Source organism: Xyrauchen texanus, chromosome 36 (assembly GCF_025860055.1).
Source record: "Xyrauchen texanus isolate HMW12.3.18 chromosome 36, RBS_HiC_50CHRs, whole genome shotgun sequence".
Classification (NCBI taxonomy): domain Eukaryota; kingdom Metazoa; phylum Chordata; class Actinopteri; order Cypriniformes; family Catostomidae; genus Xyrauchen; species Xyrauchen texanus.
Genome location: NC_068311.1, coordinates 451,061 through 464,698, shown reverse-complemented (window position 1 = coordinate 464,698; position 13,638 = coordinate 451,061). Strand labels below are relative to the sequence as shown.

At 43.7% G+C, this 13,638-nt stretch overlaps 1 protein-coding gene across 3 annotated transcripts in view; it reads right to left on the bottom strand.

The window, feature by feature from the left end:
• LOC127629774 (SID1 transmembrane family member 2-like) overlaps positions 1-13,638 on the bottom strand; it is a 44,792-nt gene that overhangs the window by 5,475 nt on the left and 25,679 nt on the right. The window contains exons 15-25 of one of the 3 annotated variants that reach the window (XR_007968799.1): positions 10,831-10,946; positions 10,669-10,742; positions 7,664-7,730; positions 7,505-7,578; positions 6,866-6,989; positions 6,553-6,670; positions 6,342-6,478; positions 5,269-5,377; positions 3,970-5,150; positions 1,545-3,367; positions 109-855 (exon numbers count right to left, since the gene is read on the bottom strand). Coding sequence is in view for 1 of the 3 variants with exons in the window: in XM_052107011.1 (XP_051962971.1) it covers positions 109-155; positions 5,074-5,150; positions 5,269-5,377; positions 6,342-6,478; positions 6,553-6,670; positions 6,866-6,989; positions 7,505-7,578; positions 7,664-7,730; positions 10,669-10,742; positions 10,831-10,946 (943 nt within the window). In the remaining 2 variants the exon portion in view is untranslated. The remainder of the gene's footprint in view (positions 1-108; positions 856-1,544; positions 3,368-3,969; positions 5,151-5,268; positions 5,378-6,341; positions 6,479-6,552; positions 6,671-6,865; positions 6,990-7,504; positions 7,579-7,663; positions 7,731-10,668; positions 10,743-10,830; positions 10,947-13,638) is intronic. The other 2 variants (XR_007968800.1, XM_052107011.1) reach the window with 2 other exon arrangements.

The following is a 13,638-nucleotide window of genomic DNA, read 5'->3' as shown; positions in this document are numbered from 1 at the left end:
ACACACACACACACACACACACGGGTTATACGTGTGCTCGTATCCTTGTGATTCAAAGAGAGAGAGAGAGAGAGAGAGAGAGAGATGTGATTATACAGTTTAACTCACAGTGACCAGTTCACAATGTTCCCCATCACCAGCAAAACCATACGATCCTGCAAAGAGCCACACATCAGACAAATATCATTACATGAGTATGCTGATAATAGAGTCTCCAAACAAATAAAACAAAACAAACAACGTACTACACAAGCTATTCTGGAATGTGTCAGTCAATTATGATCACCATTTATACAACAGTTCAACAATCATGATTCAGTGAGTCACTCGTAACATAAAAAAATGCTCATTTGTCACAATTGTGTGCAATTAATCAAAATCCCCTCCACTAAAGTCAGTCCACAAAACATTTTCCAGTAGCAATGTGGAGTGTCAAGATGGTCTTTGGGAATCTTCAGGTGCGCAGAAATGTTTTAGTAGGAAAGCAGCGGCTTCCTTCATGACGTCCTGCCATGAACACATACCTGTTTAATGTTTTCTGTATAGTAGACTCATGAACAGAGATGTTAACCAGTTCCAATGATTCCTTCAAGTCTTTTTCTGTCACTCTAGGGTTCTTTACCTCATTGAGCATTCTGCGGTGTGAGTCATCTTGACTGGACGGCCACTTCTAGAGAGAGTACCTATAGTACTAAATCATCTCCATTTATAGACAGTTTGTCTAACTGTGGACAGATGAATATCTAACGGCCACTTCTAGTGAGAGTACCTATAGTACTAAATCATCTCCATTTATAGACAGTTTGTCTCACTGTGGACAGATGAATATCTAACGGCCACTTCTAGTGAGAGTACCTATAGTACTAAATCATCTCCATTTATAGACAGTTTGTCTCACTGTGGACAGATGAATATCTAATGGCCACTTCTAGTGAGAGTACCTATAGTACTAAATCATCTCCATTTATAGACAGTTTGTCTCACTGTGGACAGATGAATATCTAACGGCCACTTCTAGTGAGAGTACCTATAGTACTAAATCATCTCCATTTATAGACAGTTTGTCTCACTGTGGACAGATGAATATCTAACGGCCACTTCTAGTGAGAGTACCTATAGTACTAAATCACCTCCATTTATAGACAGTTTGTCTCACTGTGGACAGATGAATATCTAACGGCCACTTCTAGTGAGAGTACCTATAGTACTAAATCATCTCCATTTATAGACAGTTTGTCTCACTGTGGACAGATGAATATCTAACGGCCACTTCTAGTGAGAGTACCTATAGTACTAAATCATCTCCATTTATAGACAGTTTGTCTCACTGTGGACAGATGAATATCTAACGGCCACTTCTAGAGAGAGTACCTATAGTACTAAATCATCTCCATTTATAGACAGTTTGTCTCACTGTGGACAGATGAATATCTAACTGGCCACTTCTAGTGAGAGTACCTATAGTACTAAATCATCTCCATTTATAGACAGTTTGTCTAACTGTGGACAGATGAATATCTAACGGCCACTTCTAGTGAGAGTACCTATAGTACTAAATCATCTCCATTTATAGACAGTTTGTCTAACTGTGGACAGATGAATATCTAACGGCCACTTCTAGAGAGAGTACCTATAGTACTAAATCATCTCCATTTATAGACAGTTTGTCTCACTGTGGACAGATGAATATCTAACGGCCACTTCTAGTGAGAGTACCTATAGTACTAAATCATCTCCATTTATAGACAGTTTGTCTCACTGTGGACAGATGAATATCTAACGGCCACTTCTAGTGAGAGTACCTATAGTACTAAATCATCTCCATTTATAGACAGTTTGTCTCACTGTGGACAGATGAATATCTAACGGCCACTTCTAGTGAGAGTACCTATAGTACTAAATCATCTCCATTTATAGACAGTTTGTCTCACTGTGGACAGATGAATATCTAACGGCCACTTCTAGTGAGAGTACCTATAGTACTAAATCATCTCCATTTATAGACAGTTTGTCTCACTGTGGACAGATGAATATCTAACGGCCACTTCTAGTGAGAGTACCTATAGTACTAAATCATCTCCATTTATAGACAGTTTGTCTCACTGTGGACAGATGAATATCTAACGGCCACTTCTAGAGAGAGTACCTATAGTACTAAATCATCTCCATTTATAGACAGTTTGTCTCACTGTGGACAGATGAATATCTAACGGCCACTTCTAGAGAGAGTACCTATAGTACTAAATCATCTCCATTTATAGACAGTTTGTCTAACTGTGGACAGATGAATATCTAACGGCCACTTCTAGAGAGAGTACCTATAGTACTAAATCATCTCCATTTATAGACAGTTTGTCTCACTGTGGACAGATGAATATCTAACGGCCAATTCTAGTGAGAGTACCTATAGTACTAAATCATCTCCATTTATAGACAGTTTGTCTAACTGTGGACAGATGAATATCTAACGGCCACTTCTAGTGAGAGTACCTATAGTACTAAATCATCTCCATTTATAGACAGTTTGTCTAACTGTGGACAGATGAATATCTAACGGCCACTTCTAGTGAGAGTACCTATAGTACTAAATCATCTCCATTTATAGACAGTTTGTCTAACTGTGGACAGATGAATATCTAACGGCCACTTCTAGTGAGAGTACCTATAGTACTAAATCATCTCCATTTATAGACAGTTTGTCTAACTGTGGACAGATGAATATCTAACGGCCACTTCTAGTGAGAGTACCTATAGTACTAAATCATCTCCATTTATAGACAGTTTGTCTAACTGTGGACAGATGAATATCTAACGGCCACTTCTAGTGAGAGTACATAAAGTACTAAATCATCTCCATTTATAGACAGTTTGTCTAACTGTGGACAGATGAATATCTAACGGCCACTTCTAGTGAGAGTACCTATAGTACTAAATCATCTCCATTTATAGACAGTTTGTCTAACTGTGCACAGATGAATATCTAACGGCCACTTCTAGAGAGAGTACCTATAGTACTAAATCACCTCCATTTATAGACAGTTTGTCTAACTGTGCACAGATGAATATCTAACGGCCACTTCTAGTGAGAGTACCTATAGTACTAAATCATCTCCATTTATAGACAGTTTGTCTAACTGTGGACAGATGAATATCTAACGGCCACTTCTAGTGAGAGTACCTATAGTACTAAATCATCTCCATTTATAGACAGTTTGTCTAACTGTGGACAGATGAATATCTAACGGCCACTTCTAGAGAGAGTACCTATAGTACTAAATCATCTCCATTTATAGACAGTTTGTCTAACTGTGCACAGATGAATATCTAACGGCCACTTCTAGAGAGAGTACCTATAGTACTAAATCATCTCCATTTATAGACAGTTTGTCTAACTGTGGACAGATGAATATCTAACGGCCACTTCTAGAGAGAATACCTATAGTACTAAATCATCTCCATTTATAGACAGTTTGTCTAACTGTGCACAGATGAATATCTAACGGCCACTTCTAGTGAGAGTACCTATAGTACTAAATCACCTCCATTTATAGACAGTTTGTCTAACTGTGGACAGATGAATATCTAACGGCCACTTCTAGTGAGAGTACCTATAGTACTAAATCATCTCCATTTATAGACAGTTTGTCTAACTGTGGACAGATGAATATCTAACGGCCACTTTTAGAGAGAGTACCTATAGTACTAAATCACCTCCATTTATAGACAGTTTGTCTAACTGTGCACAGATGAATATCTAACGGCCACTTCTGAGAGAGTACCTATAGTACTAAATCATCTCCATTTATAGACAGTTTGTCTAACTGTGGACAGATGAATATCTAACGGCCACTTCTAGTGAGAGTACCTATAGTACTAAATCATCTCCATTTATAGACAGTTTGTCTAACTGTGCACAGATGAATATCTAACTGGCCACTTCTAGAGAGAGTACCTATAGTACTAAATCACCTCCATTTATAGACAGTTTGTCTAACTGTGGACAGATGAATATCTAACGGCCACTTCTAGTGAGAGTACCTATAGTACTAAATCATCTCCATTTATAGACAGTTTGTCTAACTGTGGACAGATGAATATCTAACGGCCACTTCTAGTGAGAGTACCTATAGTACTAAATCATCTCCATTTATAGACAGTTTGTCTAACTGTGGACAGATGAATATCTAACGGCCACTTCTAGTGAGAGTACCTATAGTACTAAATCACCTCCATTTATAGACAGTTTGTCTAACTGTGGACAGATGAATATCTAACGGCCACTTCTAGAGAGAGTACCTATAGTACTAAATCACCTCCATTTATAGACAGTTTGTCTAACTGTGGACAGATGAATATCTAACGGCCACTTCTAGTGAGAGTACCTATAGTACTAAATCATCTCCATTTATAGACAGTTTGTCTAACTGTGGACAGATGAATATCTAACGGCCACTTCTAGAGAGAGTACCTATAGTACTAAATCACCTCCATTTATAGACAGTTTGTCTAACTGTGGACAGATGAATATCTAACGGCCACTTCTAGTGAGAGTACCTATAGTACTAAATCATCTCCATTTATAGACAGTTTGTCTAACTGTGGACAGATGAATATCTAATGGCCACTTCTAGTGAGAGTACCTATAGTACTAAATCACCTCCATTTATAGACAGTTTGTCTAACTGTGGACAGATGAATATCTAACGGCCACTTCTAGAGTCGATAATTGTTTTTTAAATTGCAATTAAATCGCAGATTTTGAAAATATTTTGACACCATATGTACTTTTCCTGTCAAAATGCATTTATTCCTGCTATGTGAAATACACCTAATTGCCACTTAAGATGCAGCTTCTGTGCCACCTTTACTGTGGAAAGATGGCTTTAGTGCCCAAGTTTAGTATTCATTGCAATGGGCATTAAATCTCTTAAACTCTCATCCTCCACAAAATTCATGAATGAAAAACCTTTTGTTTTTAGTGTGCAGTGCGTGTTTGCGTCCGTGTGTGCAGTGTGTGTTTGCGTCCATGTGTGCAGTGTATGTTTGTCCGTGTGTGTGTGTGTTTGTACTTACGATGTACATGGGTCCACTGCACTGACGAATACAGTCTGTGTAGATCACATACAACATCCTGCGCAAGATCCCAGAGTCTAAAACACACACACACACACACATACACATCTGAGTCAAAGGGAAAAACACTGAATATGTTGTGTGTGTGTGTGTGTGTGTGTGTGTGTGTGTGTGTGTGTGTGTGTGTTTACTCACTCAGTCTCCAACGGCCCATGTAGTACAGTTGTGTGCTCAGCAGCATTGTAGCCAGAATGTGTATGACAGAGAAGACGATCCAGAACACCGTGTTTCCCTTACCGAACACCTAACACACACACACACACACAAAGTGGTGAACAACACAATTTTACCACAAAGGTGTGTAGCCCCGTTTTCACCTGGTATTAACATGCTTCTTGTATCACACGTGATCAATGCATGTACAGGTACACGGGTACAAAACATTTTGTGATCTGATCACTCAAACCACGTGCTTAGAATCTGCCTTCTCGCTGTCAATCAACCCCTGCAGTAAAACAAGGCTTTGAAACTCTGCTGGTTACATACAGCTTAAATAAGAAAACATGTGCGTGAGATGTGTGTGTGTGTGTGTGTGTGAGAGAGTGTGTGTGTGAGATAGTGTGCGTGTGTGTGTGTGTGTGTGAGAGAGTGTGTGTGTGAGATAGTGTGCGTGCGTGCGTGAGAGCGTGAGTGTATGTGTGTGAGTGTGTGTGTGTGTGTGTGAGTGTGTGAGATAGTGTGTGTGTGTGCGTGAGAGCGTGTGTGTATGTGTGTGTGTGAGTGTGTGAGATAGTGTGTGTGTGTGTGCGTGAGAGCGTGTGTGTATGTGTGTGTGTGAGTGTGTGTGTGTGAGTGAGTGAGTGAGTGAGTGTGTGTGTGAGATAGTGTGTGTGTGTGTGCGTGTGTGTGTGAGATAGTGTGTGTGCGCGTGTTTGAGTGAGTGCGTGAGATGTGTGTGTGTGCGTGTTTGAGTGAGTGCGTGAGATGTGTGTGTGTGTGTGCGTGTTTGAGTGAGTGTGCATGAGATGTGTGTGTGTGCGTGTGTTTGAGTGAGTGTGCGTGAGATGTGTGTGTGTGCGTGAGATGTGTGTGTGTGCGTGTTTGAGTGAGTGTGCGTGAGATGTGTGTGTGTGCGTGAGATGTGTGTGCGTGTGTGTTTGAGTGAGTGTGCGTGAGATGTGTGTGTGTGTGTGTGAGTGTTTGAGTGAGTGTGCGTGAGATGTGTGTGTGTGCGTGAGATGTGTGTGTGTGTGTGTGTGTGCTCTCACCACCCCCAGCACAGAGACGAATATGACTGCAGCCAGACAGGCGTATGCGGAGTACGCGCTGGCGTTGATGTCTGGATGTCTCTTCTGATAGAGCTTCAACATACACAATCCAGCGATCATATACATGAACGACGTGTCTGAAACACACGATACATTTCCATCACACACATCTCAACACCAGTGTAGATGAACTCTCATCACACACACTCACCGAACTGAAAGTTGGTGTAGTTTGGACAGACGTGGTAACAGGCGCTCAGCAGCCCCTCCATCATCAGAGCGGTGCCCATCGCATAATACAAGCCAAAGTGCTTGGGAATACCACACTCCTGAAACACAAACATCCCTGTGTGCTTATAAAGCTTTACATGCTGGTAATGAAGTGTGTTTAGAAGTCTTTAAGTCTGGAGGTGTCCTAGTGATTGTATGTGGGTTGTAATAAAAGTGTTGTGAGAGGTTATTAAGCTTCATATGGAGATTTGTGAGTAGTTTCTAAAGCTTCATACAGGTTGTCTGGTGCTCACCAGTGCTGTGCTATCGTTGCGTTCCAGCGCACGGTTATGAAGGATGTCCCGCTGTAGAATGATGAGCAGGAAGAGCAGCCCCAGCATCACGTAACCAAGGTTACTCAGGATATTATTAAACGAACTGAAAACATCAAGACTAAATTTACATACATAGTGCTACATTTCTAGTCAGTTTAATATGCACCAATTACTTCCAAATTAAAGAGGTCATGACATGCCTTATTTATTATTATTTGAATATAAGCACAATAAGCAGTCATATATTCCCACCCTCATTCTGACCCTCTGTCGATTTTGGTGCTGCTTCTCCTTTAAGACTTGACAGTACACGCCCACTGTTCTGATTGGCTCTCTCTACTTGCCATCTCACTGCTTACCGCTACAACTGGGCGGGGCTACAGAAGTGATTTAAGGTAAAGTAGGTGTTGATGTGTTGTTGTCTACCACAATGACATCACAATGTGGAGGAAGTCGAGAACGAGTCGTTTTGGCAGCTTGGTTTCATCGAATGCTCTTTTAGCAGTGAAGAGGAAGTTTTGAGTTCTGAAACTTACAGTGATGTTTTTACAATATAATGACCTCTTATATGATATCAATGACCCCTTTAACTGATGAGTGTACAGACTGTTCAGGCACCTCAGAGCCCCGAGAGGGTGTGCGCACAGGAAGTTGTAATAACAGATGTCCTGGTTTCCTGTGACATTTACAACCTATCAGAGACATAAATCTGTCGTTATAAAGACCTATTAAGACAAGCAAACATAATAAGAAACTTTAACATCAAAGATTTCATACCGTTTGATAGGTGATGACCAGCTGAATGACAGGAAGTGCGTAAAACACTCCGATCGTAGCAATGTTCCTATAGAGAGACACACACACACACACACACACACACACACATCAGAATAATTGAAAAACAAATCCTGATTATGGCGGCTGAGATTATGTGATCGTGAAAACAAACATTCACAGCATTCCATCAAGTCTCTTCCAGTTTCTATTTACAACATGTTTTTGCAGAGATTTATTATTTTAACCAATCCAAGACATGAAACAGCAATGGCAAATCTAGTCTCTAGTCCTAACAGTGATGCCAATCAATCCTAATGCGCAAGTGTCACATGGTCTGATGCCCGGAAGCTTGCTTTACATCTCTGTTCACAGTGGATGATGAAGAAACGTCCCGACACTCAAAAAGAAGCTTTAAGACACAAGCAAAAAGCACAGTGTAGTCGGTAATTTGGAATTATTTTGGATTTGTTTGTTTTTTGTTTCTTTAGTTTTTATCCCCTTTTCTCCCAATTTGGAATGCCCTATTCCCACTAAGCAGGTCCTCGTGGTGGCGCGGTTACTCGCCTCAAACCGGGTGATGGAGGACAAGTATCAGTTGCCTCCGCTTCTGAGACCGTCAATCTGCGCATCTGATCATGTGACTCGCTGAGCGCGTTACCGGAAAGGGCGGTCCTGCACAGATGCCATATTCTCTGTCCGTCTGCTACAGCAGAGGTGTAGGGAATTCCAAAAAGACCTACATCTCAGCTTTATTGACCTGGTCAAGGCCTATGACACCATCAGTAGATCTGGGTTCTAACCCGCTGCTCGCGATCATTAAGGACCTTCATGATGGTGAGCGGGTCTGGGTTAAACTAAGTGGCCGGGAGTCGGAGCCATTCCCTGTTCACCTTGGAGTGCGACAGGGATGTCCTCTGGCCCCCACATTATTTAATATCTATTTTGACCATGTGGTTCGTGAAGCCTTCGATGGCTGTACAGGAGGAATTTCCATCTGGTACAGATATAATGGGAGGTTGATCGATGCCCGGGTGCGGTCAAGGGATGCTCCCTATTGGTCAACCACATTATGTATGCTGATGATCAGAGGTCTCACTCCGAATCAGTCGAGCGGCATTATCTTTTCATCGGTTGCGTAATGCTGTGTGGAAGCTACCCGGTTTGTCGCTCCGCACGAAGCTTCAGGTATAGGAGGCTCTTTGTTGACATCTTTGTACGCATGCGCGAGTGGTTGTGTGGCAACAAAACAAACAGTATGGCGGGCTGTAAAGACGCGACGAGCACTTTCAAGAGAGTTAGTGGGCGAAATCCACAATATATAAGCACTTTAACATCTGAAGACCGGAGGAGGTTTGGAGAGAAGCTCAAAATTTGTATTGGTGACAAAATCGAAGTTATTCAAAGCCCATATGAGATCTGGGATGACAAAAAACGTTGGTCCGACTCACCCGTGTCTTGGCCACCAATCTGCTGGGGAGACATTTATTCTTATTTAATAGAAACCCCTGGACCCTTCACTCATGAAAGATTAAAGGCTTTCAAAAGTCTGGAGGCCTATGATTATTTTGTTTCTCGAAAAGTTGGGCCGATCTTTTCTGCCAAACAGAAAGCAGTGATCGTGCTAAAAGCAGAGGTTAGACCTGGCCAAGCAGAGTCACAGCGTGATTCGCATCTCCCGTGGGTGATCGCCAAAGAGAACGGCGAAATAATCACTGCGACTGCAAAGCCGGGTAAGTCTTCATTGATCAGTGTTCTCATTTATTTATTGAAAATGTAGTGACTGTTGTACCAATTCAATTGTGTTCAGTGTGAGACTTTCAATGGCGTCTGTACTATGGTGAAAAACTGTATATCACAGCTTACACATTTCTCCTTCTTTCAAATCCAGTCTTGGAGAAACATGCAGTCATGTAGCAGCTTTAATGTTTAAAGTAGAAGCAGCTGTCAGGATAGGACTTACAAATGCTGCATGTACTAGGTTCAATCGCGTAATTGCACGCAACCATTTCTTTCGTTTTTCGCGATCCTTTTCGGAGGGAATTCGAAAAAACTTTTTATCAGGCCCCCAACGAGCCGTACAATCGACCACACAGCAAGAGTGAACCATCCTCTTCTCTAAATCATCCTCCAAACGTGCAAAACAATCAAATTACAGGTATCTAGCGGTGTTTCCTGCCACACGATTCCCATGATGCAACGCGACAAACATAAACAATGACGTCACAAAAGATCCGCCTATTCTCGGCCACGGTCGTTCCCTCCCTTCTCTGTGCTTGCGAGACGTGGACCCCCCTAATGGAACATCATCGCCGGCTAGAAACATTTAGGCTGGCCTGCCTAAGATCCATCCTGGGTTTAACCAGGCTGGATTGTGTGAGGAGCTCACAAGTCTTTGAAAGATGTGGACAAAGTCCCATCGGTGAGCTCCTCCGGCAGGCAAGGTTGCGTTGGCTGGGTCATGTAGCCCGCATGCCCGGCCACCGCATGCCTAAACAGCTATTGTTCGGCCAGATAGAGGGGGCGCGGCGCGGCACGGGCTGGAGAGGAGATGGAGTGATGTGGTACAGGAGGATCTGGAGCTGAGTGGACTTGCCGCTGACGTGTACCAGCGGTGTCAAGATCGGCCTCTTTGGAGGAGGCTTGTGAAGGACGCTGCTGGCCAGTTGGAGGCAGTCGCCCTCCAACAACAACGGAGGATGGAAGATCGACACTCACAACAACGAGCAGAGCACTGGATGGCTAGTTGGCACAGTAGGGAGCACAGGTGGTCCATCAGCCAGTTGACCCGTGGCATCTGGGTCTGCCCCGTGACCTCCTGCCAGCATGCTTTTGCCACTTTACGTGGCCTCAAGGTGCACATAGCCTGGCACAAGCGTCGTGGTGACGTCATCTCCACTTAGTGGTGAATGCCGGTTGTTGTTTGTGCGTTTGAGTGTGTGTGTGTGTGTGTGTGTGTGTGTGTGTGTGTGTGTGTGTGTGTGTGTGTGTGTGTGTGTGAGACTCACCAGAAGTAGATCTGGTATTTCTTGCTGAGGATTCGTTTATCTTTGCGAGCGAGGTCAGACACACATAGAAACTTCTGTGGTGAAGAGAGTATCAAAGTCATTTCTAAACTCACACTTATGCAAGTTATTCTTCATTTTCAAAATTGAAACGGTTTTCTGCACCTTTGTCCGGACGATGTTCTTGTCCGAGTCGATGTCGGCGAGCGTGTCGTAATCATCCTCTTCTACTGAACTCAAAGACTCTTGACGACTGCGGCCGACGGTCTCTAATGATCGATCTGACACACAGAGAGAAAGATTGACCATTACTGAAGATGATTGACAGCTGAGGTCGTCATTATAGGTTGATTGCTGAATGAATTGAGACTTTTCATTTGAAATCACATGACCTATTTAAGTGATTCCAAATACAGATTAAGATTGTTAATCAATATTCATTAAGACATCAGACCCATTGGATTTCGGGTATAATGAGGTGCTGCTGTGCTACAGTGGGCGTGTCACGTAGATGATGAGCTGTGATTGGTCTGTGGAGCCTCTGATCATAAGTGGCAGACATAAATGAGATGAGTGTATTGTGCAGGTTTATTCTAATGTAATTTATTTGACATCTGCCCCCTGTAGTGCCTCTTTCTTGCACATCTTTGTTTCCTATAATGAAAAGAACTGGGATTTCTTTAACCAGGTTTCTTGCGCTCTAATAAAGAACAACATTTAAAAGATGAAAGAATCAAATTGTCCATAAGTTTGATAAAAATCAAGATTGTATTTTTTGTGTGTGTGTGTGAGAGAGTGTGTGTCCGAGTGTGTGAGAGTGTTTGTTTGTCTGTATGTGTGTGTGTGTTTGTCTGTATGTCTGTGCGTGTGCGTGTTTGTCTGTATGTATGTGTGTGCGTGCGTGTGTCTCTGTATGTGTGTGTGTCTATATGTGTGTGTGTAAGTGTGTGTTTGTCTGTATGTGTGTGCGTGCGTGTGTCTCTGTATGTGTGTGTGTCTATATGTGTGTGTGTAAGTGTGTGTTTGTCTGTATGTGTGTGCGTGCGTGTGCGTGCGTGCGTGCTTGTGTGTGCGTGCGTGCTTGTATGTGTGTGCGTGCGTGTTTGTATGTGTGTGCGTGCGTGCGTGCTTGTATGTGTGTGCGTGCGTGTTTGTATGTGTGTGCGTGCGTGCTTGTATGTGTGTGCGTGCGTGTTTGTATGTGTGTGCGTGCGTGCTTGTCGTATGTTTGCATGTGATGTTTGCATGTGTATGCGTGCGTGCGTGTTTGTCTGTATGTGTGATGCGTGTGTTGTATGTAGTGTGTGCGTGTGCGCGTGCGTGTTTGTATGTATGTGCGTGTGCGCGTGCGTGTTTGTATGTATGTGCGTGTGCGCGTGCGTGTTGTCTGTATGTGTGTGCGTGTGTGTCTATATGTGTGTGTGCGTGCGTGTTTGTCTGTATGTGTAGTGCGTGCATGTGTGTGCTGTAAGTGCGTGTTTGTCTGTATGTGTGCGTGCGTATGTGTGCGTGCGTGCGTGCTTGTATGTGTGTGCGTGCGTGTTTGTCTGTATGTGTGTGCGTGCGTCTGTATGTGTGTGCGTGTGTGCGCGTGCTTGTATGTGTGTGCGTGCGTGTGTGCGCGTGTTTGTATGTGTGCGTGTTTGTCTGTATGTGTGTGCGTGTTTGTATGTGTGTGCGTGCGTGTGCGCGTGTTTGTATGTGTGTGCGCATGCGTGTTTGTCTGTATGTGTGTGCGTGTGTGTGTCTCTGTATGTGTGTGTGTGTGTGTCTATATGTGTGTGTGTAAGTGTGTGTTTGTCTGTATGTGTGTGCATGCGTGTGTGCATGCGTGCGTGTGCGTGTTTGTATGTGTGTGCGTGTGTGCGCGTGCGTTTGTCTGTATGTGTGTGCGTGTTTGTATGTGTGTGCGTGCGTCTGTATGTGTGCGTGCGTGCGTGTTTGTCTGTATGTGTGTGCGTGTTTGTATGTGTGTGCGTGCGTCTGTATGTGTGTGCCTGTGTGCGTGCGTCTGTATGTGTGTGCGTGTGTGTGTGTGTGTGCGTCTGTATGTGTGTGCGCGTGCGTGTTTGTCTGTATGTGTGCGTGTGTGCGTCTGTATGTGTGTGCGTGCGTTTGTCTGTATGTGTGTGCGTGCGTCTGTATGTGTGCGCGTGTGTGTGTGCGTGTTTGTATGTGTGTGCGTGCGTGCGCGTGTTTGTATGTGTGTGCGCGTGCGTGTTTGTCTGTATGTGTGTGCGTGTGTGTGTCTCTGTATGTGTGTGTGTGTGTGTAAGTGTGTGTTTGTCTGTATGTGTGTGCGTGTGTGTGTCTCTGTATGTGTGTGCGTGTGTGTCTATATGTGTGTGTGTAAGTGTGTGTTTGTCTGTATGTGTGTGCGTGCGTCTGTATGTGTGTGCGTGTGTGTGTGCGTGCGTGTTTGTATGTGTGTGCGTGCGTGTGTGCGCGTGTTTGTATGTTTGTGCGCGTGCGTGTTTGTCTGTATGTGTGTGCGTGTGTGTGTCTCTGTATGTTTGTATGTGTGTGCGCGTGCGTGTTTGTCTGTATGTGTGTGTGTGTGTGTGTGTGTCTATATGTGTGTGTGTGTAAGTGTGTGTTTGTCTGTATGTGTGTGCGTGCGTGTGTGTGTGCGTGCGTGTGCGTGTTTGTATGTGTGTGCGTGTGTGCGCGTGCGTTTGTATGTGTGTGCGTGTTTGTATGTGTGTGCGTGCGTCTGTATGTGTGTGCGCGTGCGTGTTTGTCTGTATGTGTGTGCGTGTTTGTATGTGTGTGCCTGTGTGCGTGCGTCTGTATGTGTGTGCCTGTGTGCGTGCGTCTGTATGTGTGTGCGCGTGCGTTTGTCTGTATGTATGTGTGTGCGTGTGTGCGTCTGTATGTGTGTGTGCGTGCGCGTTTGTCTGTATGTGTGTGCGCGTGCGTCTGTATGTGTGTGCGTGTGTGCGTGCGTCTGTATGTGTGTGCGTGCGTGTGTGC